This window comes from Aulostomus chinensis, chromosome 11 (assembly GCF_037954235.1).
Source record: "Aulostomus chinensis isolate RoL2024-O1b breed Wild chromosome 11, RoL_Achi_v1.0, whole genome shotgun sequence".
Classification (NCBI taxonomy): Eukaryota; Metazoa; Chordata; class Actinopteri; order Syngnathiformes; family Aulostomidae; genus Aulostomus; species Aulostomus chinensis.
In genome coordinates this window covers 27,394,039-27,421,722 of record NC_141330.1, presented here as the reverse complement: position 1 = coordinate 27,421,722, position 27,684 = coordinate 27,394,039, and the positions used below count along the sequence as shown (strand labels likewise).

The 27,684-nt window shown below is 46.9% G+C and overlaps 1 protein-coding gene across 1 annotated transcript; it reads left to right on the top strand.

The window, feature by feature from the left end:
- The first annotated feature begins 937 nt into the window (after nucleotides 1-937).
- taf2 (TAF2 RNA polymerase II, TATA box binding protein (TBP)-associated factor) lies at nucleotides 938-27,215 on the top strand. The gene is made up of 27 exons (XM_086219252.1): nucleotides 938-1,429; nucleotides 1,577-1,631; nucleotides 2,587-2,747; nucleotides 3,703-3,821; nucleotides 4,050-4,191; nucleotides 4,417-4,648; nucleotides 5,882-6,066; nucleotides 6,249-6,362; nucleotides 7,906-8,005; nucleotides 8,157-8,242; nucleotides 8,570-8,705; nucleotides 8,785-8,939; nucleotides 9,746-9,860; nucleotides 10,875-10,984; nucleotides 12,795-12,860; nucleotides 13,377-13,503; nucleotides 13,598-13,723; nucleotides 17,024-17,164; nucleotides 19,085-19,195; nucleotides 19,437-19,630; nucleotides 19,746-19,885; nucleotides 20,123-20,192; nucleotides 21,076-21,185; nucleotides 24,684-24,913; nucleotides 26,094-26,258; nucleotides 26,398-26,500; nucleotides 26,587-27,215. Exons 1-27 carry the CDS (start codon nucleotides 1,380-1,382, stop codon nucleotides 26,877-26,879), a joined length of 3,636 nt encoding a protein of 1,211 aa, XP_086075378.1. The 5' UTR covers nucleotides 938-1,379; the 3' UTR covers nucleotides 26,880-27,215.
- The last annotated feature ends 469 nt before the right edge of the window (nucleotides 27,216-27,684 follow it).

Below are 27,684 nucleotides of genomic sequence, written 5' to 3'. Positions count from 1 at the left end.
CTGCCATCCTTGAGCAGGTTCCAGACACCGTGCATGTCTCTAGAACAACAGACTGTTCTTGTAGAACATTGCGGAGCACTGATGCAGGCAAAAATTATCCATTGTGCTGTTGTTGTGGTGTCCACCCGGTGGCCGTGTTGGACAGGGGGACAGATTTCTGGTCTCTCCTTCCAGTGACTTTCTTGTGCACTCCTAACATCTGACTCAGTCCAGCTGGCTGCAGGCGCCTGCATGTTCTGGGCCCTGAATGGAACTGACATTGAAACGATTTTGCTCAACAGGAAACCTGGATGATTCCCATCTGGAGGAAGTTTGACTGAACCTGTTTAGAAACCTTTCACACACTTTTAATGGCAAATTTGGACATCAATGATAAAAAAAATATGATGATATTATTTAATGAATAAAGATTATTCATTAATTCTACATTGTTTTATGTGGTCTTAATTTCAAAAGTTTTTTGCTTTAACAAATTATTTTTTGGGTGTGTGCATATTTTGTAATTTGTCCGTTTTAATCGTTCAAAGAACAAGGTCAAGGCCACGAGGAAATGAGCAAAACATTGTTTAAAAATGTCAGTAAACTAAATTCAAAGATTAAATCAGCAGCAAAGTATCAAAGTATAAAAAAGACACATTGTGAGGACCCCTTGGGTTGCTGGTACTTGTTTCTAATCACAGTTAAATTACTAATGACTTAATTGACGTGAGATATCATCATTAGTCTTTCTACCAGTCAGTTCGTGCTCTGGTAAAAGTATGAGTTTAATCTCAGTTCCTGCTATCGGGGCCATATTAGTTCTATTGATGCGTGCGAGCTTGCTGACTAGCGCCATCTTGATTGACGTTCCCCTTCGTTGGCCCCGCCCACGCTGACGTCACAATGACGTGCGACTTATTGCGCTTTTTTTTAAACTTTGGCTTTTGTAAAGACTTACAAGCTGTCACACGAGCTACAATTTCTGTTGATAATTAATTTTAAAATTACAAAAAAAAAGATAATTTCTGAAAAATTTGGCGCGGGAGTTCAAAGGTTACAAACAAAATGGCGGAACGCAGCGTATCCACAGTCACAATAGTTTGAGCAGCTTTGTGCGGAGGGTTCATGTGGATGTTCTAGCGGTCTTCGGGGGACATACACACCGCTTCCTCTCTACGGTGAAGCCTGGCAGACTCCCGTTAACTGCGAGTAAAAACACCGAGCAGCAGACACCGGAGGCTCCCCGGGAGCACCGAGCCGAGGACGGCGCCGCTAGCAACGCAGAGCCCTGCCTGCCCAGGACAACTTCGTTTTATTAAACGGTGAATGTGTGTTGAGCCGGCGGATGAGGAGACACCAGAAGAGTTCTGACATGCTAGAATACCAGTGAAGAACCGAAGATGAACCGCAAGAAGGACAAGGGATTCGAGAGCCCGCGCCCCTTTAAATTATAAGTATCACTGCAGAGTTTGTTGTGTTACAGTTGTCTTCATTAGCATTGCTAGAATGAGACGATATGAGCCATGGTAACGAGAAGCTTCGGTCTGAGGGGCCGGGAGGGAGAGTAATGACATTCCTGTTGTGTCTTTGCCAGCACGACCCATCAGGCTGTGTGTATCAACAACATCAACTTCCAGAGGAAATCCGTCATTGTGAGTATCCGGAAGCTGGCCTGGACCAGCTCACCCCGAGATGTTACACTGACACCCGGCAGAAAGGTTGTTCTAGCAAAGCACTGTCCTTTCTGCAGACATCAGACATTCCAGTCCTGATTCACTGAGTTTGGTCGAAAGCGGAATTTTCCAAATGTTGCTTTTACTTGTGTTAAACGTCTTTATATGACATTCATGAAAAAGAGACTTGTGCAGGACTGAGCCCTTATAAAACCTGGCCATCAGGACGGTATTGGTAGGTTAAAACTTACCAATATTTGTTAATATGATTGAGGTTATTATTATTCACATTTATTAGCTAGGGGGCAGCGTGGTTCAGAAGTAGCGTGGCGTCTAGTAACCAAAGGGTCACTGCTTCCAACCTCACTTCCTCTGGTGACCATGTCCAAGTGTCCTTGAGCAAGATGCTGAACCCCTGATTGCTCCTCATGGTCCTGCGATGGACTGGTGACCCGTTCAGGATGAACCCCGCGTCTCACCCAGTGTCAGCGGGATAGGCTCCACCCCCCCCCCCCCCCCAGCCCTTAATGGATAAGTGGTACAGAAAATGTTAGGATGGATGGACATTTATCAGCTTTTATTTTATTGGACTGTACTTCAAGTACATTTTCTCTGACTGTACTTGTTGACAGATGTTAGTCCTGAAGACACCTGAAGAATCAACAATGATAAAATTATTAATTCCAGTCAACATCAGTGATTATTAATCGTTTCCCAAGTAGATTACTGGCCGTTTATGAGCCAGAGAGGACGTAGGCTCCTGCCTCCATTGTGCAGGCCACCAGTCTTGATCAGGTCCTCGCATGGTGGTCTTCATTGGCATTTAAGTCACTTAAAATGAAATAAACAAGAACACATGGTGTTAGAAAGGTTTACTCCAAGTGTGATGACTTGGATGTGTAATGCTGCGTCTTGCTCTCTCTCCTCTCTGCAGGGCTACGTGGAGCTGACCATTTTCCCAACGGTGGTCAACCTGAACCGGATCAAGCTGAACAGTAAACAGTGTCGCATCTACAGGGTCCGTGTCAATGAACTTGAAGCCCCCTTCCTGTACAATGACCCTACGCTGGAGGTTTGCCACCACGAGTCCAAGCAGTGAGTCTCCTCATCCCGTTTGGTCATTTCACATCTGCTTGTCTAACAGCTGCACTTCACTAAATATCTTTTAATTCAAAAATCACAACTTAGATTTATTAAGTGCCTTTCAAGAAACTTTCCAATGCAAAATGTTTCTAGATTTTCTCACCAGTTCACGTCCTACATCATCACGGATCGGTGAAAACACAGCTTGAATGCTTTGTAAAACCAAATGTGTCCATCATACTTTCTGATTAAATCAGTGTTTGGAATGTATCTCAAACATTTCCCCACCTGACAATCACGTCCCTGCAGGTGTCACAGTATGAACACACGATTATGAACTCTCGATGCAATGACGCTGAAGACGAAAACCAAAGCTTGTTTTGGTTGAGCAAATGTGACTCACAGTTTTTGATTGTGTGTGTAGAAGTCTTCGTTTTCCAAGTAACAGACTTGGTGAGTCGGTTTGATGAACAAACGCACGTTCACATCTAGTATTTGACTATGTGTTCCTTCGTTCCATGTCCAGAATATTTAGCATATTGCTGCTAGCATCCACCTGTGGCAAAGTAACTACTACTCCTGTTTGACAGCAATAAATACTGCAAACTTTAACTCCTTGCTGTGTCACCAGGCCTCAGTCATCAAATGTCCTTATCAACCACATTGTTCTTGCACTGTATATGGGATAGTTTTAGCCCTCAGTTTAGTCTTGCAGATGGGAAACAACTCTGTGCTCTGCGCACCTACTATGTAAGCAGTCACACAGGCTGGCTAAGACTTGAATGCTAAACGAGGTACACAAGAGATGTCGGGGTGGAGTCACACAGCTCCCAGGCTTTGGTTTATGTCTGTAAGACCAAATTCAGGGCTCAAAAGTCTATAGTGTAAGAACAGATTTGTGATTTTGAATGTTTCGGGAATATGGGCCAGTGTCTGTGTAATTACAAGTGCTATGTGTGTTACGCAGGAGGAACTTGAACTATTTCTCCAGTGCCTACACAGCAGCAGTGAGCGCTGTGGATCCAGATGCAGGACATGGCGAGCTGGTCATCAAGGTTCCCTCGGAACTCTGGAAACAAGGAGATGGTGAGAGGATAAAGCTCTCTGATCCTGACGTGAAATCGTTGAAAATGGATTTGGATAAACCAGCCGCTGTTTCATCGTTGCATAAACACAATCAGTGCATTCTGTTTCAGATACAGAAGGTTAAGCATTAGCTTTCATCATCTTCTGGACTCCAGGGGTTCAGTCTTCACCAGCATCACTACATTCCTAAACAGAGTAACAGTTCTGCTTCTGTGATTTTGTCTCCAGATTTAAAGGTTTTAAAGGTCTACATAGAATTTTCCCTGGACCAGCCTAAGGGTGGTCTTCATTTTGTGGTCCCTGATGTGGAGGGAAGCATGGCGGAGAGAGGAGCGCATGTCTTCTCCTTCGGACACCACAACTCCACCAGGTATCCAGACTCCTCGAACAATTTGCTCCATTTTAGCCACCGTTGTTGAAAGTAAATGAAGACGCTAAACACAGCTGTGCAGAAGTCCCGTAACCAACTAGCATTGCGGCGGTGTGACTGCACACAGCCAAGGTTACATGGTGAGGCTACAGTGTAACGTCCCCGCTGACCCAAAACAAGACTGCACATCAAGCTTTAGGGATTCCACAATGTGTGTTTGTCCAGATTCTGGTTCCCCTGCGTGGACTCGTACTCGGAGCTGTGTACGTGGAAGCTGGAGTTCACGGTGGACGCCTCCATGGTGGCAGTGTCCTGTGGTGATCTGGTGGAGACGATCTACACACATGACATGAGGAAGAAGACTTTCCACTATGTCCTGCCGATCCCCACGGCAGCACCCAACATCTCCCTGGCTGTGGGCCCCTTTGAGATCCTTGTAGACCCCTACATGCATGAGGTGGGTTTGTAGTGTCCACTGGTGTTTGGTGAGGTTTCTGACTAAATACGTTGTGCCTTTCTATTTCCATTTTACAGTTCCATGAATGCATTATCATCCATAAAAGAAAAGTCAGCAGCTACTCATGTAGCGCGTTGGGTTGCTGCTTTGATGCTCTTTAAACAAGTCAGGTGGATGGGAGTCATGAGTTAGAACTCAGCCAATCGCAGTCGCAGGAGCGTTTAATCGTGACAGTGACATCAGCCTTGTTTAATCAACGGGTGCACATCTTACAGCTGGACTCAAGTGAGGTTTATTAACATGGTCGTGCCTCTCCACAATCGGCACCAATGATCTGGCACTGATGAATGCAGCGGTTGAAAACAGTCATTGAAATGTCACCCCCCCATATGTTCTGGTTTGGAAGCTCCGCCCCTTGAGTTATAGTGAGAATAGCCTGGCTGGGAGGAGAAACTCTTGGACCTGGAGATTAAAAAAGTAACCTGATCAACTGAACCGACTAATTTTATGTTGTGTGACTGAAAAGGGAAATAAAAGGAAGTCGGGGGTGGGGGGGTGTTGCCATCAATCAGACGCCACTGGATGTTTTATATGATTTGATTAATGACATTGTCATTGATAAGATCTACATGTTTATCAGGTTATCATGTTTCAACAACATGTTGTAAATGAAGATCATCAGAATGCACTCGTGTGATGCTACCAGGTCGACTCAGCTGCACCGCCGCGTCACGCCGAGCTGAAAACACCGGTTCATGGTCCGAGAGCTGACATGACGTTTGATCTTAGCGTCTGCTCACATCCACACGGTCAATGCTGAGATTTGTTGATTCATCTGTAATATTTCAATGCCTCTGTATCAACTTTATGGGTGCTGTTCAAACAGTTTTTATGATGTATTTACTGTCGTTGGAGACAAACAGCAGCCACCCCCTTTGTCCAACGCGACTTACAGAAGTGCCTTTTGTCCACTGTAGTGACAACAAACTGTACACAATGTTTATCACGCTTAAGACCTTTCAGAGCAATGAGTTGCAATTTGTAAGTAAGAAGTTGATTTTTATTTATTTAGTCTGAAGCCAGGTATTGATTTATTAATTATTACATGTTTTTACCAATAGTTAAGATGTCAAATGTAATCTTCGATAAATAAATCGAAACAAAATGAGAGCTGCTCAGCCTTACTGATATTTTTCCTCTTAAGTGTATTTCAAATGTCTGGTCCTCCACCAGGTGACCCACTTCTGCCTACCGCAGCTGCTGCCGCTGCTCAAACACTCCATGTCCTACCTGCATGAGATTTTTGAGTTCTACGAGGAGATCCTGACATGCCGTTACCCTTATTCCTGCTTCAAGACTGTGTTTGTGGATGAGGCCTATGTGCAAGTGTCCTCTTATGCATCCATGAGCATCTTCAGGTGGGTGTGAGGTTCATCTGTACCCTCAGGTCACGTCAGAGGTCTTGATTTTTGAGATCATGTGTTCAAGCACTGTGGTATTGCTGCACTTGAAATAAACTGCCACACAAAACTGGATCTATTTTCTCTGGGATTTGCTTGTCATTCTGTCTCACGTGTCAACTGCTGCTTCTGTCTTTCAGCACCAACCTTCTCCACAGTGCCATGATCATAGATCAGACGCCGGTTACACGCCGCTGCCTGGCCCAGGCACTGGCTCAGCAGTTCTTCGGTTGTTTCATCTCCAGGATGTCTTGGTGAGCAAAGCGCCATTTTCCATTCTGTCCGTGCACTCCAGGCTCCACGCAGCAAAACTTCCATGAACATGCAGCCTGACTCAGAAGAATCACATATCACACTGGCTTCACCCTCTGTCACTGGCTCCCGTCCCTCCTACAATGGACATTAAATCTCATCCATCACTGTCAAGTCTAGTGGAATGTAACCTGGTGGGTCACCCCGGGTCATTTCTAATTCTGAAACTAAAGACAGACAGACAGACAGACAGATTACTTTATAAGGTGGGCGGCCTGTCTCTCTCCAGGTACCTCAGAGGGGGAATAACCTTCCAAAGCAGATCAGGGAATCTAACTCACTCCTAAGATTCCTAAACTCACTGTTTTAGTCTTGCTTTTATTGATTTTGCTGTTTGTGTTTATTTATCTTTGTTCTATTTGATCATATTGTCATGTTCATCATTGTCGTTCTTGCTGCTGTCAGCCATGATGGATCAAACCCACTGAAATGCAGCCTAATCCAGAAGTGGCCGGTTGAGTCCAGTCCATTATTAGTTTACAATGATGTCATGTCTTGATACCTCACATGTCGTGCAGGTCTGGAACCGCACTCTGAAGTTAATTTAGTTTAGAGAGACTAGAGCGGCACAATATTGGATGTTTTTGCCAATGTGTGATATTCCAATATTTTAGAGCTGATGTGGCCGATAACCCATATTTACCAATGTCAATATTATCTCAACAAAAACAAGTTTGTATCGTATTTATATTTTGCGCCTTCTAAACTGTGATGATGATCCTACCACAGATATATCTTATTTGCAAATATGTTTTCTGATATGCACCGATATAAAAAAAAAAAAGTTGTTTTTTACAGCACTGAAAATGCAGAAAGATTTCCTTTGATTTAAAAATGTTGTAACGTAGTGTGTCCAGCAGAGAGCGCTCCAGCCCCTCTGCTTCTTCTGGTCTTTGTATGACAATATTTCACATTGTCATTCAAACTTTGTCTTCTGAGTGTCTTTATCAAATGAGTGCACAGCGAACACAGAAAGGGTCCACTTTTCAGTCCAGAACCAAAATTCTCTCGCGGTTTTCTGCTCTACCATCGATTTCTTGCTCAAAATTCAAAAAGTCAGGCCCAGCTAAAAAAAACAAAAAAACAAAATGCATGTAAACTGAGATTTTTGAAGTTGAAAAAGTCATACTTTTATTAATTTCCAAACATAAATCATAAATCACAGCACAGAAATCATATGTTTACCTCATTGCTTTCTGCTAATAAACGACATATAATCAGTAAAAAAGAAGAGACTTGAGCAGAACTGGGCTGCTGTCAATGTGGGACACTTGGCCAATACTGATGTGGTTAGAAAATGACCGATGGGAGCAGGCAGACAGACTCAGTTGCTGTTGTTGTTGTTTGAAGGAACTTTGTAACCCTCTTGAATGGAGGATTGATGGTGTTTATCCTAAATCTTAGTGTCAAGGGGAGAGTTGATTGATTTGTGAATATTTAGTCTGTTGAAGGCTGCACAGATGTGGCATGTTGTTGCTTGTGCAGGGCGGATGAGTGGGTGCTGAAGGGGATCTCCGGCTACATCTATGGCCTGTACCTGAAGAAGACCTTTGGAGTCAACGAGTACCGCCACTGGATCAAAGAGGTAAGCCTGTCTCCTCCCGCGGTCCTCGGCGAACGGCCAGCGATCTGAAGATTGCACATCCAGCCTAAACACATACATGAACACAACTGTATGACATGAAACCGAGTTTGACGTGCTGAGCTTTTATAAATTAATCTGTGTTGCCTCCTAGGAGCTGGACAAGATTGTGGAATATGAATTAAAGATGGGAGGAGTTCTGCTGCACCCAACCTTCAGCGGAGGCAAAGAGAAGGACAAGTAATTGCTTTCATTTCTTTCTCAGAAGTCAGGAAAATGGTTGAAATGGTTTGGAATATTCTCTGTGATATTTGTCTCTGAAAGCACAACTGTCTTACAGTTACAGCATTGTGCAATTATTTGTAGTTACAATGTCTCTTCAGGGAATGAAAACGAAACAAACGTCTAAACTTGAAGAAAGTTTTAGGGGCTCTTGTCAGAAAGGTGGGATTCTCTGTCCACAGTCTGGTGTCATACATCAGTTGAAATGACTCATCAAAGCAGTTCAGTTTTATGTTTGAAGGTCATAATCGCTTGACACACCAATGCAGCGTCTTTCCTCTTCAGTCCAACTCCTCACCTCCACTTCTCCATCAAACACCCTCACACGCTGTCCTGGGAGTACTACAAGATGTTCCAGTGCAAGGCCCACCTGGTGATGAGGCTGATAGAGAACAGGATCAGCATGGAGTTCATGTTGCAAGTGAGTTTGCTACGGCCCGACAGGGGAACTTCAGAACCACACGCCGCTTTCATCTTCATTTGAATCTTCTGTTCTTCAGGTTTTCAACAAGCTCCTGAGTTTGGCGAGCACGGCCTCGTCACAGAAGTACCAGAGTCACATGTGGAGCCAGATGCTGCTGTCAACTCATGCCTTCCTCAAGTCCATCTCCAATGTCTCGGGCAAAGACATCGGCCCCCTCATCAAACAGTGGGTGTATCCTTTCAACAAGGTTAGGGTTTGGTTAGCCCAGTTACACAAAACCAGATGAGGTGCTGAACTCAGTCTCACAGCACAGGTGCCCCGACATTTGCAAGGTCACTCAGTAAGAGGTATGAACCTGGAGCCTGGAGTGTGTGACGCTGTCTGTGTTTGATATTCGTGTTTCCAGTGTTCCTCACCTCACCAGATACCGTGGTGTGCATTTCCCCTGTTCCCTCCCTCAAGCTGCAACCACGCAGTAACGTTCCTTCTGGAGAGTTGTGGCCTCCACTCTGCTGTGCACACCATTGTTAGTCTGAGAATGTTGGGTTTCATGTGGAAGTGTTTTTTTGTATTTTTCTTGCATAAACACACTGACAACTAAATCCATGGTTACCCACCAGCACTGGCTTATACTCAGGGACGCCCTTGGTGGGATCCAGCTTGTAGAGGGGGCAGACACGGAATGGAATTTGGGGTTAGACATTGTCCTGAAAAAGGATACAGAGAAGATCCTCCTCTCTGGGTTATCTTGGTTTGGTCCACTAATGGGTTCTTCTAATCAGGCACTGTGGGTCAGTGATTGTGGGACATGATGGGGTCTGGTGGGAGCTGCGCTGGGTCAGCTCACACTGGCTGGGTTAGATTCCCTGGTACGGAACTGCTGAGCCTGGCCTCCAGCCCAGCAACACTAAATCAAGAGCTGCAGTCGTGTAACCTCTCACAGTAAAACACTTGGCAGGACATAAACCTCCCACTGCATCAGCTGCTCTTAAACCCTTTTCATCAGAAGATTTTTGTCTTAACATTTGTGCACCCAGAGACCAGAGTACTGTGGTGAAGTTTTTTGGCAGCTTTGCCTTCAACAGGAAGAGGAATGTGCTCGAACTGGAGATCCGGCAGGACTACACTTCATCAGGAACGCAGAAATATGTGGTGAGCATTTACACAGATCTACGTATATATTAGTATACGATGATAAAAGTGTGAATGTAGTAAGTGTCTGGTTAACAAGTATTCTACAAAAGAACTGGATAAGAAAAGCATTTGCTGATTTACTTTAGAAGAGATTTCAGGTTTGTTGAAATGAAAAATTGCTCTCCTCTTTAGAAAAACAAGTATTGCATGAATTGCATATAAAAAAAGAGCGTTATTTTATTTTCTTCAGTTCTTTGACTGAGTAGTTGCCTATTTAAGTCTGGGAAAAGAGCCTGAATGGTGGCATAGCAAACACACGCATGGGTGACACACCAGTTTTCACTTTGCCTGCCGAACGTAAACGCCAGAAACTCACCTGTTACCTGCCAAAATACTGCTGTTCAACCAGGAGTATTGATAGTTAAACTCATCGTCTTTTGCCTAATTTAACCTTTTAATGGATGATAAGAATGTTATTATTTCAGCTATATTATTATTATTATTATTATTACCACCAGTAGGACGGTAAAACCCGTACCAGGCCAACCCCAGAGCAGTGAAAGCCTTTTTACTCCAACATAAAACATGTTGATGCCTGACACGTTACTTGTTGCTCTAAACTGATTTTTGTTTCATCTGAACATGCAATTGAATCAGTCAACATTCACTGCCAACGTTACTGTTACCGCGTGCCGGGCAGCCGTGTGGCTAAACGAGGTGCCTGCTATTGTGGTTGGAAAGTTCCGTTTATTTATTTTTAGCCTAAATGTTCCCAAAGTTTGGCCACTCTGTTTTCTCTGGCACATCTTAGTTTTGCTCCTCACTATTTCCTTTTGCGTTTCTACTTCATGCCACGTATCCACAGTACGACACGGAACAGTACAGAGTCAGAGAGAATAATTACCCTTCGATGCAAAGGATTTGCATCCATAAAGTTTTTCCAGTCTAGTTATTTCATCTCAGGCCGTTATTGTGCAGTCAGACGTCCTGACCACATGGATGTGGAATCATTGGTGTGTGTTTGCCCTGCAGGGGCCCATCAAGGTGACGGTGCAGGAGCTGGATGGCTCCTTCAACCACACGCTGCAGATCGAGGAGAACAGCCTCAAACATGACATCCCCTGTCACTCCAAGAGCAGAAGGTACTGAACACGTCGGTCAACTTCCTGGTTCTTTCTCAACTTTTCATATCTTAAAAAAATGCTGTCAGGGTACAGAACAGAGTTTTAGAATGGCACTTCTTGTTGCTGCCGCTTCACATTGAGTTGATAGTTTGGAGAGACTTTTATGGTTGATTGGTGTCAAAGAGTTTCTGTTTGAATCAAGTTCAACATTGGCATTCGTCAGTGTGCAGCACAATACTGCAAACACTGATTACATAATACATTCTAAGGACCTGAACAAACATTATTGAGGCTTAGCTAGAAGGAACAACGAGCCTTTCAATATGAAAGGGTTTTTTTTTCATGGTCAGTAGTTGGATTTTAGTTTGGTGTTTTGGCGTGACTCTGAAGCCCCTTCACCCTGGCCAGACGCCTGCTAACTAGGCTGCAATATATGAAAACTCTACTGTGTCAACTACCAGCACAAAACCTGCTGAGGAACATTGAGACAATTGTTTGTGTCAGGTTATAATAACTGAGCGACACCATCGTTGGTCCTGACAGAGCCAGACTGAACACAGGAGCTCAGCATCGCCGCTGAGACACAAATAGACTTTACCTTAAAACTTTACTCTCAAACACAAAAGGCAAGTCCACGGTTAGAATTTTTACAATTAAAACAAAACAATTATTAGACTAAAACATTGAACTGTCAATTCTGATGTGTTCATGTACTCAAAACTGACAGGGCAACCTAAGGTGGACACGTTAGCTCACCGTTTCCAGGTGACACGCCAGGTTTGTAGTGGAGCTGTGACATGAAAACTGCTGTTGGCAAACTTTGCATTCGACTTTTTTCCCATGATCTGTTTTCATGAAATGCTGCCACGCTGCAGACGTCTTTGACGTGGTGGACGAGGACTGACTTGGAATGAAACCCTCAACACTAAATAGACATTCATCAAACCACCAGACGTGGGCCTTCTAGTCATCTTCAGTCTGTCTGTCTCTAGCGGGTCGGGAGAGTCCAAAATAGCAAAACAAGGGGGTGTTCAAAGATAAATTGTTATCTGTGAAACAGGGGTGCTTTGATAACACCCCCATTAGCACTTGGTACTTTCCTCCTGATGAAATTAACGTGGCAAAAAATCGACCAATCAGAATTTTGGTCGAGCCAGAACGCATCGACTAATAAATCGACCAGTCGACTGGGAGATTACAGCCCTACTGCTAAAATCTGCCTTTTGTCTTCTATGAGAAAGCAGCATTCAGTCCTGAGTCAGATGACTCTGCAGTCGTCCTGGGTTTTTATCGCCTCCATCAGCTCTGATGGAAACACAAAAGCCAAGTGAAAGCAGTAATTTGGGTCCTGCAGCCATGGGTGGCCTCTGAGACTTTTTGTCATCAAGCACAAATTCATCCCATCTGTGTTGTGTTGAGTTGGAAAAGAATGACTGGAGCAAAAGTTGTAGCACAGTAACCACTGCAGCGCCATCACTGCCCTTCATGCTGTTGTCTGCTGAACAGTTGTTAAGCTGTTTTCTGGTGGATGACATTGAACGTGACACGCCAGGGGTTAAAAAAGACAATTCATGTACTGGCAATAGCAACAGGGTCATTTGGGTTGTTCAGTTTGGGTCCAAGTTTTTGGCAAATGGGCTTCAACTTCCAGCCCTGAAGGGTTGCTGTTTCCTCTGGAGGTTGAGCAGGTCATCCACTGATCTTGGGGTTGGTGGTTTGAGTAGAGCCAAGGTAGAAAAGTGCTATGTACTGGAGTCCATCGCCTGTTTCAGTTCTGCTGTCCTCGGTGGACAAATCTGTGATTATTCTGTTGGCTTCTTTCCCCCAGAAACAAGAAAAAGAAGATCCCCCTAATGAACGGAGAGGAAGTTGACATGGATTTATCTGCCATGGAGTAAGACGCTACCACTGACACATACCAGTGATTACTTGGTGGCCAGCAACAGATTCAGAATTAACTGGAAATGTTTTTATATTTCTCTTATTAACATCAAAGGTGTGCACCCTCAGTAACGGTACTTATCACCCATCATTAATCCATACCACACTATTCTTTAGCGTCATAGCGACACAGCAGCTCGACGCATGTTTGCTTACTTACTTATTTTGTTCTTAAGAGAGGCCACTTGAACTCTCATTGCTGATATAAAGACACTAGATAGCACTCATTCATTCATGTTAAACTCACCTGCTAAGGTTGAATGCGGTCAAGCTAGTTAACACGTCAGCTGTCACCACTGGGACTCTGATTGGTTATCAGGGAATTGTCGTCTTTTCTGACCGCTCTTTCCATACAGAGAGAGAACAGGGCCTGTGCCTGACACACCCTCACTTCCATCATTCACTCCTTTTATTTTCAAATGGTGTGAAAGCACTCTTATTGTGTCCCTGTGTCCTCTTTGCTCTGCAGTGCTGACTCTCCCCTCCTCTGGATCCGGATTGACCCGGACATGTCCATCCTGAGGAAGGTGGAGTTTGAACAGGCTGACTTCATGTGGCAGTATCAGCTGCGCTATGAGAGGGATGTGGTTGCACAGGTGGGCACTTCTGTATGCTGGCCTTGACTTTGAACATCAGGCGCAGTTAAATTTACCTGCATGGACTCCTAATAAGTGTATCACCCTTCTGCAGGAGGAAGCCATCTCAGCACTTGAGACGTTCCCGACCCCGGCCTCCAGACTGGCCCTGACTGACATCCTAGAGCAAGAACAGTGTTTCTACAAAGTCCGCATGCAGGCCTGCTTCTGTTTAGCCAAGGTGTGTGTGTGTGTGTGTGTGTGTGTGTGTGTGTGTAACAAACACTGGTATTAGAGCAGCAATGGGATAGACATTTAACCCCTCATGGGAAAAAGACAACCGACTTCAAATGAAGGCTGAATGGGGGTTCAGTGAGGTTCATTGTCAAGTCACTCACGTATGAGAGGTGAGCGTGTGACTGGAAGGTTACTGGTTCAGTTCCCAAGACCAGCAGGATGAGTGTGGAAAGTGATACAGCGGCACTTACCTCAGCATTGTTATTTCTTATATTTAATCCAAAATATACATTTTTACCTTTTTAACATCCATCCATCCATCCATTTTCTTCCACTTATTCCTGTTAAGGGTCGCGGGGGGGTGGAGCCTTTCCCAGCCGCTACGGTTGAGAAGCAGGGTTCACCCTGGACATGTCACCAGTCCATGGCAGGGCCAACACATAGAGACAGACAACCATTGGCTCTCCCAGCCACGCCTACGGTCAATTTAGAGTCTGGATTAACCTGGTCCCTCTTGATGTCTTTGGACTGTGGAGGAAGCTGGAGTACCAGAGAGAACCCAGCAGGAACAGGGAGAACATGGAGACTCACCCAGAAAGACCCCGTGCTGCAGCCGGGGCTCGAACCTTTATATATTACCTTATAACCTTCTTGCTGTGAGGCGACAGTGCTGACCACTGCTCCACCGTGCAGCGTCACCTTTTTTAACAAACTAAATGGACTCAATTTTATACAGCGCTTTTCTACCTTAGCGGTACTCAAAGCTCTTTACAGTGTCATCTCATTCACCCGTTAACACACACACTCACACTGATGGTGGAGCTGCCATGCAAGGCGCCAACCTGCTCATCAGGAGCAATTATGGGTTCAGTATCTTGCTCAAGGACACTTCGACATGGTCACCGGGGTCCAGGATCGAACCAGCGACCCTTCGGTTGATAGACGGCCACTTTACCCCTGAGCCATGCCGGGCGGGCGGCAAGGCTCAGGGGTAAAGTGGCCGTACCCTAAAGTCTGATACAAGTGGGTGTGATGTAATTCTGGGTTCCTCTGTCTCAACTCTTTGGCACTTGTGTGATGAGGAATATATTGACTACATGTCCACCAAAACGGCAAATGTTAGGTAGGCTTGGGCCAGTGTCAGATTTTTCTAGTAGTTGGACCTCCTGCACTGCCAGTCATTGCAAACACTGCTACCAAACCAGCCAGTTTTTGGACCAACCGCCGTGACTTCGGCTTGAGCGAGAGGTGCCAGCACAGAGCTCTGTCAGTGAGAGAGGCGGGGCAGAACACTGAGGGGCTGTGCAGTAGAAACCTCTGCTGCTGCCAGAGGTGCACCGGGGGTCTCGTCTTCAACATGGTGCCAGCTGGCATTCGGTCAAGCTCAAGTGTTGTTGCGTTGTATGTTAAGGAGGCTGGTCTGGTGTCACCATGGTGCATCGATATTCTGGAACACCAGATACTGTTTCAACAGGGATGAAAAAAGGCTGGTCTGCTTCACGTACACCAGGCCTGCTTCACCTCTGATGGCTGCAGGAGATTCCTGCTGCTCCTCTATATAGACCCAAGACGTGCCTGCCTCCTCGCCTGGAGCACGTCGGAAAACGTGCCCTCTAAAATTAGGCTGAACACACACTGAACGCATGGCATGAAAAAGCGCCATCCATTAAACAGTCCAAGTGAAATAAGAGCTGCTGTTGTCATTCACTACTGGTTATTGGTGGTTCTACATGCTGAATCTGAGATTTGACTGGAGACTGGAAGGCCTCGGGAGCACCAGTGAACGAGTGCGAGCAGGCAGTAACTGCATGGTTGCTGATTCCATCCCCAGAGACCATGTTGAAGTTTCCTTGAGCAAGAGTCCAACCCACTGATTGCTCTTGTTGAGCTGGTTGGCACCTTGGACGGTCGGTCTCTGCCACCGGTGTGTGAATGTGTGTGTGAGTGAATGGATGAACGAGGCAACATTAAAGCGCTCTGAGTGGTGCTGAGGTCGGGAGGGGATATATAAATGAAGCCCATTTACCAGTTCCCATCTGGGAGGTCGAGCTGGATGATGCAAATGGGGAAAAAATGAAATGGAGAAAACAAAGAGTTTCAGATTAAAGCCTCTTAGTTGCTGTTTTGAATTTAACAACAATGTGACATGAAACTTTTTTTCACCACTAAAGCAGGAATGTACTTCCAGCTGTTTTTAAATACTCGCCCCCAACTTTCTTTCTGTCTCATCTTTCTTGTCTCCATAATTAATGAGAAACTTCTCCTGAGCAGCAGCGAGGCCACCCAGCAGTTTAACCCTTGCTGTGCTGCACTCAGCAGCCTGAATAGTCCTTTTCTGTGGCTCCAGGAGTCTCTATTCTCTTGATTTGGTCTGTTCCAACTTTAACCCTGCTGGAGATCAGCCACTGGAGCTCCACCTGAACCAATATTATTACAACGTGATCAACTGAGCCGAGCTTGAAATGGCAGCACTTCACTTTTATGAAGTTTTTGTGTTTTTTGCCACAGAACCCCCCACAGACCCCGTGTAACGGCCTTTGGCGCATACCCCACACGAGCCCATACACACACACACACACACTCACACACACACACACATACTCACATGTACACAAACACATGCACTCACTGACTTTCATACCCACAGTGACCGCAGAGTGAAATATGACGGACCTCAAGTTCCGATGGACTCAGGCTCATTAGGCTGGGCTCGGCTGGGCTCACCCCCATTTAGCGGGTTATTGGCGGTAAACGTGGGGTGGACGCAGGAACGGATCTGGGCACACAATCTGGACCAGGACATTGTAAAACTGTCAAACGCATACATTTGTTAAGAATACACACCGCTGGTGATTGTGTTGGTGAGCACACGCATGTATAAAAGCCAAACGTGTGCATGCCTGTCTTTATTTACTTTAGCAAATGACAACATCCTGTGTCACTGACCCCCCAATATCCTGTTGGAACCCAGAGACCACTGGGGCCGCTGTACCCAGACCTGCACAAACCTCGTGTGCATTTTTTTCTTTTACCTTGTAGTTAAGTTCTCGCCACAAAATCATAACAGACAGAATGGACATTGTGATACAAGTCACACCATCTCTGACTGGCACGTTAGCTCAGCTTACATGTCCGTGTGCCTTCTATGGACTTGGCACTCAGCTGAAATGTTAAATTTTTCCAGACTTGTTATTCCACCGTGATGACAGCAGATGGAGGATGGCCAACACACTGCAGCAGCAGCAGCGTGAACAGAATGGAACCAAAGCAATAAGGTTGTTATTGTGTTCTTGTGTGTGTGCAGATTGCTAATGCCATGGTGAGCACGTGGCAGGGCCCGCCAGCGATGAAGTCCCTGTTCACCAGAATGTTCTGCTGCAAGAGCTGCCCCAACATTGTCAAAACCAACAACTTCATCAACTTCCAGAGCTACTTCCTTCAAAAGGTAAGCGTGTCTCCATGGAGATGTTCTGGTGCGTGTGATATGAGCTATCCCGTAGTGTGCTCTGATGTAAATACTGCCGTGAAAGAAAACAACCCACTTCCTCTCATTGCCTCTGGCTCAGTCACTTCCAGGCTCCACCCTCCCAGGCTTAACTTACTTCACCCGGTCAGTGAGTGAGTGGGAAGTGCTGCTGGCTTCCAAATGGACAAAATTAGAATCATACAAAGAAACAGTGTGGCATAAACTTGGTACACAATCACAAATTAACTACACAAATAAGAGATAGACAACAATAATAGACAAAAAAGCTGGCAAAAATTATAGCATACCAAAGAATATTAAGCTCAGAATATTAAATTGGAAGCACAGAAAAACAGCTTTCTTTTTTTCTCCAGAATACACTCGTTACTGGTGGACTGAATGCGCCCGTCTGCAGCTCTTGAATGCGACGCTCCTGTCAGAAGGTGCTTTCACACTGTCCAACTAGTAGCTAATTTGCCCATCTTCTTGTCTGTGGGAAATTGGGGGGGGTCAGTTTTAGTCCAGCAATATTCCTCCCCTCAGTGTGGGTTCACTTAATGCTGCCTTCATTGCGATGTGAATCCAAGCCGTCAACATGCCGGTTCGGTGTGAGGTGGGCAGAGGTGTCAATGATGACGCAAACTCGTAAACTTAACGCTCGCTGGTCCTCCTGCATCAAACACCTCCGAGAACGTAGACACCGACGCTGCTGGCAGCCGGAGCGGCGAACTGCTGTTTTGAAACTGACAGACGGTCACAGGGCTCAGTGTTCTTCCAACGCATCGTCACTTCAGCAAGATGAGTTTGTGAACCACTGAATGATTTTTGGTCACGTTGGTAAAATGCAGTGCCCATCACATTTCCAGTGCTTCTGTGCTGCACCTCTTCCATCGCTTGCTGCATAATAAGACATTATCGACACATTGTTTAATGGTAAAACATTTTAAAACCGATCCTAGTTATTAGATAGTGAGCGTGAGATGGATGGGCAGGAGGTCGAGGAGTGACTGGGATCCAGATCATTTTTGAGATGGTGAACTTGATTCAGGATTGTGGACTTGAACTAGTTCATTATAATCTGTGAGAAAGGAACTTTGAGCTCGTTCTTGTAACCTGTGATCGTTCGCAAGTCTGATCTCATCAATAAGAAACCATAACACTGGGTAAGTCTGCAGAAATGCAGACTGACGGTAAGGGGCATTAAGGGCTCAAAAAAATTGGTGGTAGAGCTCTTGTGGCGAATTGGGACAGCCCTCGTGGGCTTCGTGCCTCTGAGTCGGTGAGGGTGGAGATTGGAATGCTATTCCATGCTATGTCTGTTTGCCATTTTGTGCCCGGAGGGTCACATTATGATGTGGAGAAGGAAAAAAAAGATGGAACAGAATTTTGTGCTGGTGCGCGCGTCTCTGATGGTCAGTGCAGCAACTGTAGTTGAGGCGCGCGTCGTCCCGTGAAAGTTTGCAGTGTATTTCAGCCGTAATAATGAAGCCTTTGAGTTTGGCAACGGGTTAGTTTGACTCAGTACAGATCCTGTGCTGTACGGCTGGGTCGGCCAGCGACTAATTATTGGTGGAGGAATAAAAGCTATAAGCTGAAAGAAAAGCTCTGGCAGGTTGACAGCAAAACCTCCACCAGTTTTCTCAGTGCTTTGAACACTAACAGCATCTTTGACTGTTCAGCTGCAGTGAAGCATGTGATTGGATAGACCTGCATCTGGCTCCAGTTCATAGTTGAAACAAAAACTCCCCCACGCTGCTCCTGGCAGGTTGTAAACAAACGAGCTCTTGTTCTTGACAACTGTCTTCTTGCCAACTGAAACACACTGTAAAGGTATTAGTCTGTTGTGTTTTCTGTCCTGTAACTGAATGTCAGGAAGATCAAACCTGTGTTTCATATCAGACGATGCCTGTTGCCATGGCGTTACTCAGAGATGTCCAGAACCTGTGTCCCAAAGATGTCCTCAACTTTGTACTGGACCTCATCAAGTACAACGACAACAGAAAAAACAAAGTAAAGTCACACTTTCACTTCATAAACTATCACTGTTGGCCAAACTGAGCACACACACACACACACACACACACACACACTCAGTAATTTGAGTGTTCTATATTTTAAGTTATTCTGGGGCATCGTGAGCGTCAATGATGCTTTAGGTCGATGACAAACAATAACAAAACTTGACCCAAATGCTCAGCATCTGCATGGAGGATTCTAGTTCCTCTCACTCGTCCCTCTCCCCTGTGTTCAGTTCTCAGACAACTACTACCGCGCCGACCTGATCGAAGCACTGACCAACTCTCTGACTCCGGCCATCAGCATCAACAATGAGGTGCGGACGGTGGACAATTTAAACGGTGATGTGCGTCTCATCTTGGAGGAGATCACGCGATTCCTGAACATGGAGAAACTGCTGCCGAGCTTCCGAAACACAATCACCGTCAGGTACAGAGCTGAGCGTCACCTCTCCAGGTCTCTGCGTTCTTCAGAATGTCGTATATGTAAAGGGACACAACCTCTTCATCATCCTCTCTTCCACTATGCTCATCCTCCTCCCCAGTTGTTTACGAGCCATTCGCCAGCTTCAGAAGAATGGTCATATTCCCAGTGACCCGTCACTCTTCAAATCCTACGCAGAGTATGGACACTTTGTCGACGTGCGTGTGGGTGCGCTGGAGGCTCTGGTGGACTACACGAGAGGTACGAGGCTTGGGCCAGTGATTGCCTGCCTGATACCGATAGAAACGGTCTCAAAGCGTCTCTGTGTCTGACCCTTATCCCAAATTTCTCAGGCAATGCAATGAAGTGAGCAAGATGTGTCTTATTCAAAAGTTTGTTACACTTTTTGTTGTTTTTTCATTCTGATATCAACTGAAGAATTTTTTGTCAGTGGAATCTCCTCATCCTCATTCTTCCTGTCCTGTGGTTTTCCTCCAGTTGAGAGAAGTTCAACAGATCTGCAGTGGCTCCTCAATATGGTCCAGAGTGACCCGGTTCACTATGTCAGGTCAGTAGCACCTAGCCTCCACACACACACACACACACACACACACACACACACACACACACTCTTCTACTCATAGACTCCCAGGTTAGCTCTTAACATTTCCTGCACCAGTCAGCATGACAAGTGTGGATGTGGAACTTGGTGAGTGTTGCTGGCTACCGTATGTACATCTGTGTCTTAGAATTGTATAATTCCATCTGTAATTCTGGGGTTTATCTATTGATATTTAGAAATACTCTTCTACGACAAAGTTTCCTGGCAATGTTCCACGCAGTTGTTGTCTGTTTCACACATCTCTCAAAGTCTCATGCATGAATAGCGGATGCGAGATTGGGCATGATCCAAAATGGCCCCATTTGTGGAATTCCTTCTAAAGTGTGGAATAAGGCTCACTCAGAACGTAGGTAGAACATGATGATGGTCGTTCCCGCCAGCAGGCCAGCGTGAAGATAGAACCCTGCTCTCATCTAGTCTCCCAAAGCCTTCACACTCCCTGGTGAGCGTGAGGGGAAACTATTGACATGAAGGGTTTGCTTCACTTTGGAATCAGTGAATTCTGCTCCATATGATTTTTCTCCCACAGTGTAATTAAATGAAAACTGAAAACATCAAGCTTTTCTTTACAGATTTCATCAAACAGCGTTGTTAACATGAGAGTTTGAGTTTACCACCATGATGATGTTAAATGAGCCGCATGGCTCCTCTAGAAGGCCACGTCGTCGTTTGTGGTAGAAGAAGAGATGCGTGGCAGCCAGACTGCTCTCGCGCTGTGTTTGACCATGCTGACGACGGGCCTGCGGTGGCTGTCGACTGACTGCAGCACAGACGGACTGACAGACCACCAGAGGACTTTGACAGCTCATCATGGTTGTTGTCCCATCAGACACAAGATCCTAGGCATGCTGTGCAAGAATCCACCTTTCACCAAGACAACAGACTCAACTCTGTGTAATGAAGCTCTGGTCGACCAACTCTGGAAGCTCATGAATTCAGGTGACTTACACACACGCACACACACACACACACACACACACCCCCACCTGCCGTCCGACCCCTGGTTGTGTAATAGGTCTCAGTGGTAGAACACGTCGATCGATGGACGTGACTAACAAAGAAAGATGGCTTTGTGCTTGATCTGACCTGTCAGCTGAAGTTGATGCCCACAGCAGCAAATCACTGTTGATTTACCTGATTGTATTTTTGCCTTTGAATGAGTAGAGCAGAGCCCAGCAGACCAGCTGTTCTAAAGATAGTTTCTTTCTGGTTTCAGCAGAGGAAAACATACCCTGTTGGTCTCCTCCTTGACTAAAACTTTCCTGGCAGCTCAAAGAGGAACAAGCATGCCAGTGATGGAACCAGACGTACTAATGGGACCTGAAAGCTTTGCAAGATCTAAATAAAACCAATACTATTGGTTTTATTTAGATCTTGCAAAGCTTTCAGGTCCCATTAGTACGTCTGGTTCCATCACTGGCATGTTGTTCCTCTTTGAGCTGACAGGAAAGTTTTAGTCAAGGAGGTGACCAACAGGGTTGTTTTCCCTTGATGAAAACCAGAAAGAAACTATTTTAGAAAGCTGGTTGTGGGTCTGCTCTATATTAAAAGGCAAAAATACAATCAGGTAAATCCAAAGTGATTTGCTGCCTGTGGGCATCAACTTCAGCTGACAGGTCAGATCAAGCCACAAAGCCATTTTCCTTTGTTAGTCACGTCCATCGATCGACGTGTTCTACCACCTGAGACCTATTACACAACAGGGTGGGACGGGGGGGGGGGTGTGTGTGTGTGTGTGTGTGTGTGTGTGTGTGTGTGTGTGTGTGTGTGTGTGTGTGTGTGTGTGTGTGTGTGTGTTCCTCTCTGCTGGACAGATTCAGAGAAGTAGATCCCTCCATCCATGCGCATGTGTTTGACTGGACAGACTTCTGTCAGCCTGCTGCGCCGCTCTGCTGCTGCACAAATCAAATCACTGACACTTAAACATTCCCTGCGAGCCTCTTCAATAGACTCCAGGAGTTTGAATTCTCTTCAGTCAAATGTCTCAGGTTTGCCTCTGTCCTCCATTAGTTTGCTCCAAATGAGTAATGCAACACTTGTGTGTCTCAATCAGCTGCCTTCGTTTGTACCGCAGAAATGACTTCAAGAACAGAATCTCAGAATCAGGTCAGCAGCTTATCTTGCACTGGATCTCAAGTTTAATTCTCCCTCAGATCATCTGGACAAATAATCACTTCCAACCAGCCTTGAGCTGGGACGCCCCCACAGTTGTTGGGAGGATGCAGTCTGACCCGGACGCTCTGAGTAGTGTGCCCAGCGTAAGAGAAACACTCAGGAAAACTTTCAAGAACAAATGCTGCTGCCCCATTCTTCAGAAAAATAATAGCCACAAAAGGAACATGGCTTCCTTCTTCTCTGTTGTCCTGACAAAGGTTAGATGAAGGGTTTCTAGTCGCGCCTGTACCATTGAATATGATGGGGCCTTCTATTGTGTCCTCAGGTTTCAGGATTTCTCTCTTCTAGGAGGTCCTTATGTGTCTTTCAGCACGTTAGCCAGACCATTATCATGCGCCAAGCTAAGCACAGAGCCCAGTAAACCCAAATCCAAGTATATGTTCACAGTTTCATGTTCCTGAGGACCATTCAGCTCCCACTGCAACATGTAATTTCATTTATTGGTTTACAAGCATGAGGGTTTTAGTGGGTCAGTGTGGGTGGCTGTTGGCTGCCTGGTTGTACTGCCAGGTTAAATAGTGACCCCAATGTGGTAAGTAACCTTAAATACTATGCTCTGAAAATGTGTTAGTTGGTTCAGTCCCCTCCCCCACAACCCACAGCCCCCCATCTGTTAAACACACACATGCAGGATGATGTTTCACTGGCTGAAGGTCAGTGCCGTAGGAACACAAACTCAGAGCTCTCTCTGCTGCTGTTGGAGCTGTTTATCAACCTTGGTCTGAAGCCACAGGCCCCCCATCCCCACACACACACACACACACCCACACACCCGGCGCCGGGTCTTTGTGTTGGTACAGTTATTCCAAGTCTCAACACACTGCTCCTCAAATGACGCACTCGTAATGATTCATCTAACTGCCATGTCATTGAGAGCTCATTATGTTGTATTCTTTGTGCTGGAATGGTCTCTGTGGGAATGTGAAGTAAAAGTGTGGTTAAGAGCGTGCGTCTCCCCCGGCCCTCCACAGTGCTGTCTCCTCATCTACTCAGGACTCTGGTGGGTTTTAAAAAGTCCTCACTTTGGGAAGCTACAAGCAGCAGCTACTGCGGCAGCAGCCTGTCACACCCCTTCCACGATCCCTATAGGAGGAACTCAACACTGGACCAGGAGCCTCCAGCTGAAGTCAGCAGGAAGCCTGTTGTTTGCTGTCTGGGTCCCCTGACGCTTCTCCTCCCACCCCCTCCTCAGGCCTCGCGTCCAGTTCCATCTACTCACCTGGTGTTTAGATCCTGCTGATGTCACGCGATCACAAGTGAACCGCTCTCAGTGCGATCACACCTGGCTCTAAAATGTATGAGAGAGAAAAATCTAAATGATGCCGACTGGGTCTGTTCCTTGGAAGGTTCCCGACAAACCCACCACCAAATATGTGATGCAACAGTAGAATTTCTCCTAATGATACGCCGCTGTTAGCGCACTCCTCTGTGTACATTTCCTGTTAAACAAAGGACCCCAGCAGATGAGGTGGTGCTTCCATGTGAGCCAGGACTCATTTGCCTTCACGCCACTGACACCCTATCACACTGAACAACGCTTGTCAACCCGCGTTTGCTCGGCATTCGGGCGCATTCAAGCTTCCAACCTTCCTTTCAAGCTCCAGAGCACTGAGAGGTAAAAAAAACGACAATGTGGACGTCGCCGAGTTGAACGTTAGCGCTGTGGTTGCGTGCGTTGCAATGTTGTCTCTTTTACAAAGCAGACAAACTCGGCGCCGGTTGGAAAATGTCTGAGCGCTAATGCAGCGAAGGAGGATGGAGTTTTTGGCGAGTCTGGAAGGGAGCCGAAGAAGCATCAGGTGAAGCCTGACAGGCGGCACAGTGACGAAATCAGGATGCGACAGGAAGGTCGCGTGAAACCTGAGACGACGGGGGTTGCCTTTTTCACACTGCAGCCGAGCCAAGCCGCTAAACACCCGGGTCGCTTGGCCAGTCAGTTGACATGGGTCGAAATGCTGAGTCGACCCTTTAGAGTGCCCACAAACCGGTGTTGACCCGTGTTTTTGGTGCAGTGTGAAAGGGGCTTGAGAGAAAGTGGCCACATGTGGCCCAGACCACCTCAGAGTGTGGTTCCAGTGATCGGATGTGCGCCTCTGCTATTAAGGCGACCGTTTGTGATCAAATCACTCAGGGTTTTAATGCCGTGCTTGCAAAAGGCCTCTGTCCCTGAAAGCTGTTGTGTACCTGCACGCCTGAGTGGACCGAACTGTGAAAGCTTGATGGCCCCCACTAACTCATGCATGTCTCCTCCCACTCACCCAGGCACTTCACACGACTGGCGGCTGCGCTGTGATGCCGTGAACCTCTACTACTCGCTGTTCGGCTTGACCCGGCCCTCCTGCCTGCCCCTGCCAGAACTTGGCCTGGTGCTGAACCTGAAAGAGAAGAAAGCAGTCCTGAACCCCACCATCAAGCCTGAACTGGGCACAGGCGCTGTTCTGGACACGCCTGCCAGTATCGGCATCCATGGTGTCGGCATGAGTTACACCACTGTGAGTAGTGCAGCTGAAGCTCTGACCGAGCGCAGAATGAGAGAGTGATTGACTACTGACCCTGTGGTGGACAGACGCTCCTGATCAGGGGAGAGAGCTTCAGGTTTCCAGCTGCTCCACTGTCAGATGGCACACAGATTTCAGCTCCTTCATTAAAATCATATTAGCTCAGCTTGGCCCTACATGGTGTCATTACGGGGCTGCAGCTGAGCGCTGCCAGCAGGATTTGGCTGCAGCAGGTTTCCACTGCAGCACAGTTGTACCCTCATCAAAGTTCAGAACGCAACTCCAGCTGTCGGTGCTCACATCAAACGTGTGACTGCGGGGTGAACTGAAGCGGTGCAGCTGGTGTGGACGCTTGGCTGTATGACACCATGCTCTCGTTAGATGAACTTTCCTCAGAAGGGAGATTTCCATGATACGATAATTGTCCTTGACAGTGTCCCACAGCGACTCAGAGAAATGAGCAGGAGAAGTTCCAGCGGAACAAAAGCTTTATGATGACTAATCTTGCATCGTTATATTCAAACGCAAGTTGGTGTATCAAGCACAAGAACGATGAAAGCTGCGGCAAATTTCAGAGTAGTTTGCTGATGTAGGACTGTTGAGAGACGATGGAGCTGGCGTTTAACCCCTGCAGGGGCGTCTGCAGCTGGCGGCGTATCAAAGACATCAAGTGTCTAATGTCTGTGGTCGTGTTAGCTGTCGCCACGAGCAGAGCCTCACATCTCTGACAACCTCCTCGCCATCGGCCTCACCTCCATGTGATTCCAATGTGTTTCTTGTTTGACTTCATTTCTGAACCTGCTGAGCTGGCAACACGTTGGTAGGGGATGTTGGAGCCAGCAGGACTAGCAGGACCTGTCAGAGACAAGTCCATCAGCCAAGACCTCGGCGAAGGCTTCAGACCAGCAACGACGCCTCGGTGTCACTGGCGTGTTTATAAGCAGTCAGAAAAATTGGATGTTGGCTGAAAATCAGACCCGCAGTGCAGCCTCAGTAGGTTCCTCTAACCCGCCGTCCTGCGCGTCAGCGTTTAGATCAGTGAGACCAGGAGGGAGCGCCTGGACCCCACGGGTACCAAACACACTCACTGACCACAGTCCCAGCGCGCCAGGCTCAGCGCGTATCCAACTGGGGACGAGTGGCCGTCTCACTTGTAATGTTTTGTTTCTGGCAGGTGGACGAGGAGCCAGATCCGATCTCGTTAGGGGTGTGTGGGGTGGGCCAGCCCCCCCTGGGCCTCAAGAGAAAGGCTGAGACACCACTGGGCTCCCCCCCAGAGCCAGGACAGGTCCTGCAGCAACAGGATGATGACGGAAGAGGGGGCCGCTACAAGATCAGGGTGAGCAGCCGTGGCCTCAGCTCCGCTGCCTGGTTCAGTACACGACAGTACTTGAGAGTAGTAGTACTAGCAGTACTTAGTTAAGATTCCCTTTGCTAAGGGCTTTGATCAGGAATTGAACTTGTTTGGTTTGTGGTAGTTCAACACGATGGAGGACGAAGACATCGACATGGAGACTGTTCACGACAGTCAGGCCTTCATCCACCATCATCTCAACCTGCTGGAGAGACCCTCGACCCCAGGTACACACACACACACACACACACACACACACACACACTGCCAGGTGTTAAAACCCACTGATGTGCTCTTTCTCTCTCTCTCGAAGGTAAAGAGCCGCCATCGATGGAACAGTCCATGCTGTCCATGCCCGCCACACCGGTGCCGTCCTTCTCCAAAGACCCCACGTCCTTGTCCTCGAAGCACGGGGGGGAGCACGGCCACCACCATCACCACCACCACCACGAACACAAGAAGAAGAAGAAGAAGCACAAGCACAAACACAAGCACAAGCACAAACACGAGAGCAAGGAGAAGGAGCGCGAGCGGGACGCCTCGCACACCTACAGCAACAGCCCGGCCAGCGGCAGGTCGCTGCGCTCGCCGTCTCTGTCCGACTGAACATCCGCGACGGTGACGTTACGGTTAACAGGACATGTGTCAGCAGCGAGACGAGGAAGTGATGTCATCCCTCGCCACACACCACAGTGCATCATGGGATGACCTGAGGCTGCAGGGTCACTGAGGTCACCTGTGTGTGACCTCACCGTAGCCAGCCTCCCCCCAGCGTTCCTGGCTCCTGATGGGAAACACGAGTTTTCCTGATGAGGCTTCAGCGCTCAACTTTTCCCTCACGGAGGAAAATCTCACGGGACTCTCGTACGCGGAAGTAGAAACTGTTTTTAGTTCTTTTATGTTTCCAGGTGTCGTCATTGATTAAAGGTGCTTTTGTACTGATGGCTGTTGTAATTAGTGGGGGGGGGGGGGGCAGACCAACATGAAGTTTTCACTTTGTCTTTATTCACGTTTCTCACATGACAAACATGGATAACACGTGAAGTCAACCTGCTGATACTCACATTTCTCCTCCAGTGGGGGGGACTTTGCTCCACTAAATAGAAAAAATTATATTAACTTTAATTTTCAGCATTTTCATATAAAAAATTGCAGTTCAAAGAACTTTTGGACAGAAGGACATCACAAACCTGTTGAGACGCCAGGATGCAGGTCATGACCATCAACACCCTACAAACCAGAAAACATCCCAGGCCAGACGACCACATCCCGGCCCGGTGGCGCCGGATCCCTCAGCCCGGTGGCGCCGGATCCCTCAGCCCGGTGGCGCCGGATCCCTCAGCCCGGTGGTGCCGGATCCCTCAGCCCGCCGGGTCTCTCAGGTCTACGATGATGGACAAACTGATCACGC

What these genes read in the sequence shown, in the direction of transcription:
- taf2 (XM_086219252.1), top strand. Translation starts at nt 1,380, where the DNA reads ATGAACCGCAAGAAGGACAAGGGATTCGAGAGCCCGCGCCCCTTTAAA. An exon ending in TAGACCCCTACATGCATGAG is followed by an intron (nt 4,649 to 5,881) that starts GTGGGTTTGTAG and finishes GTCCTCCACCAG; the next exon opens with GTGACCCACTTCTGCCTACC. An exon ending in GCATGGAGTTCATGTTGCAA is followed by an intron (nt 8,706 to 8,784) that starts GTGAGTTTGCTA and finishes TCTGTTCTTCAG; the next exon opens with GTTTTCAACAAGCTCCTGAG.